The 2,294-nt window shown below is 43.3% G+C and overlaps 1 protein-coding gene across 1 annotated transcript; it reads right to left on the bottom strand.

Moving 5' to 3' along the window:
- Window positions 1-718: 718 nt before the first annotated feature.
- On the bottom strand, window positions 719-2,294 carry LOC136178536 (gastrula zinc finger protein XlCGF57.1-like). Its single transcript, XM_065952452.1, has one exon. It carries the CDS (start codon window positions 2,050-2,052, stop codon window positions 1,084-1,086), a length of 969 nt encoding a protein of 322 aa, XP_065808524.1. The 5' UTR covers window positions 2,053-2,294; the 3' UTR covers window positions 719-1,083.

Genomic DNA, 2,294 nt, shown 5'->3' with positions numbered 1-2,294 from the left:
ATGGACCGGTAGAAAGATTTAACTCCACCCTGCAGAAGATTCTGGCCACAACAGCCGAGCGCTGACACGGGGACCTTAGGATCCCCTACGCTGTCATGGCTTACAGAGCAACCAGGCACAGCGCTACCAGTTTCACACCCAACTTCATGATGTTCAGCCGTGAAGTTAGTGAACCGGGGGACCTGGTAACTGGCCTGCCCACCGACCCTTAAACAGCTCCTTCTTCCCCTGAGTATGTCCAGCAAACTCCGGGAGAGTCAGAGTGGAGTTGGATCATCGGATTGCCAGAGATGCACTGGGGGAGTCAGTGAAGCAGCAAAAAGGAAGCCAAAGAGAGAAATGATAACAGAACAAATATACACACAATTGAAGTGTTTTTTCCATATACCATTTAGTTATACACACTGAAGGCTATAATGCATTTCTATTGTTTCTTCTAACAATATGTTGAGTAAATCCAGATGACATCTACAAGTGTTGTCATTCAGTTTGTGATCAAAGGCTGCAGCAGTTAGGTGCCCAGTGGCCTCTGCACTCTTAATTAATCCTGTGCATGTTCAGGTGTCATTGAGATTTTCTTTATTTTGTATTCTGACTGCAGGATTCTTATTAAGGGTTAAAGGTTTTCAGTTAAATAAACCTGGACCTGATCTGACTGTGGTCGCTCTGCATCAGGATCTGCTGAGTTCCTTTTCTTTACCAAAGAGACTTTAGGCACTCGACACAAAATAACACTAGTAGATGAAAGTCTTTCTCACTCTACATCAGTTTATTTATTACAAGGTGACACGTGAGCTGTCTGAAGAACTTCTGCTAACCAACACAGAGGCCTCCAAGGAAACAGAGTGACAGAAAGAAGAAGATATCAGCAGAGAAGAAGAATCCTTACACTGTAACTGTTTCATATGAACACTTTAAATTCAAACGTCATAGCTGATCCCAACTTACTGGTTCATATGTCAGCAAAACTTCAATGTCAAAAAAGTAGAGACAGATTTATGTCTTATATCTCTTTTTTGTCTTATATACACAATAGTGATGTGAAGTTGGAATCCTTTGGATCAGTTTTACCATTGCACAGGATTAGCATTTCTCTCCTGCATGAACTAACATGTGTCTGGTCAGAATTTCTTTCCGGTTAAACCTTTTACCACACTCAGAGCAGCTGAAGGGTTTCTCTCCTGTATGAACTAACATGTGTTTTGTCAGACTTCCTCTTAGGGTAAAGCTTTTACTGCAAACAGAGCAGCTGAAGGCTTTCTCTCCTGTATGAACTAACATGTGTGTGGTCACAGTCGCTTTCCGGTTAAACCTTTTACCACACTCAGAGCAGCTGAAGGGTTTCTCTCCTGTATGAACTGACATGTGTTTTGTCAGAGTTCCTCTTAGGGTAAAGCTTTTACTGCAAACAGAGCAGCTGAAGGCTTTCTCTCCTGTATGAACTAACATGTGTGTGGTCAGAGTCGCTTTCCGGTTAAACCTTTTACCACACTCAGAGCAGCTGAAGGGTTTCTCAACTGTATGAACTGACATGTGTTTTGTCAGAGTTCCTCTTTGGGTAAAGCTTTTACTGCAAACAGAGCAGCTGAAGGCTTTCTCTCCTGTATGAACTAACATGTGTGTGGTCAGATTTCCTCTTAAGTTAAAGCTTTTACTGCAAAGAGAGCAGCTGAAGGGTTTCTCTCCTGTATGAACTAACATGTGTGTGGTCAGATTTCCTCTTAGGGTAAAGCTTTTACTGCAAACAGAGCAGCTGAAGGCTTTCTCTCCTGTATGAACTAACATGTGTCTGGTCAGATGCCCTTTCTGGTTAAATCTTTTACCACACTCCGAGCAGCTGTGTTGTCTCTTACCAGTCTTTAGTTTCTTATTTTTCAAGTTTAATTCTGACAGATCTTCTCTTGTCTCTTTCCAATCATCACTGTCATCAGTCTCAGGTTCACCAGAGTCTTCAGTCTCGACCTCAGTCTCTGGTTGTAAACGTCTCTCTGGATCTGAATCTCTCTCTGGTTCTGCTCCTCCACAGTCCTCTCCATCAACTCCTGTTTCCATCTGTTCAGTTTGTCTCTGATGAAGCTGTGAGGACTGAGGTTTCTCTTCATCATCTTCACTCTTCACAGAGACAGGAGTGAAGGGGAACTTGGTGGTATCAGCCTCCTCCAGTCCTTGAAGCTGTTCTTCCTCCTGACTGATCCACAGTTCCTCATGTTCTTCTTTAATGTGTTGGGGCTTAGTGTCCTCCTGGTCCAGAATGTGGCTCCACTCCTGCTGCTCAGGTGGAAGCTCTTCTTTAC

This window comes from Labrus bergylta, chromosome 3 (assembly GCF_963930695.1).
Source record: "Labrus bergylta chromosome 3, fLabBer1.1, whole genome shotgun sequence".
Taxonomy (NCBI): domain Eukaryota; kingdom Metazoa; phylum Chordata; class Actinopteri; order Labriformes; family Labridae; genus Labrus; species Labrus bergylta.
Note: the sequence above shows the minus strand (reverse complement) of the source record. Positions and strands in the feature narration are given on the sequence as shown.

What these genes read in the sequence shown, in the direction of transcription:
- LOC136178536 (XM_065952452.1), bottom strand. Translation starts at nt 2,052, where the DNA reads ATGGAAACAGGAGTTGATGGAGAGGACTGTGGAGGAGCAGAACCAGAG.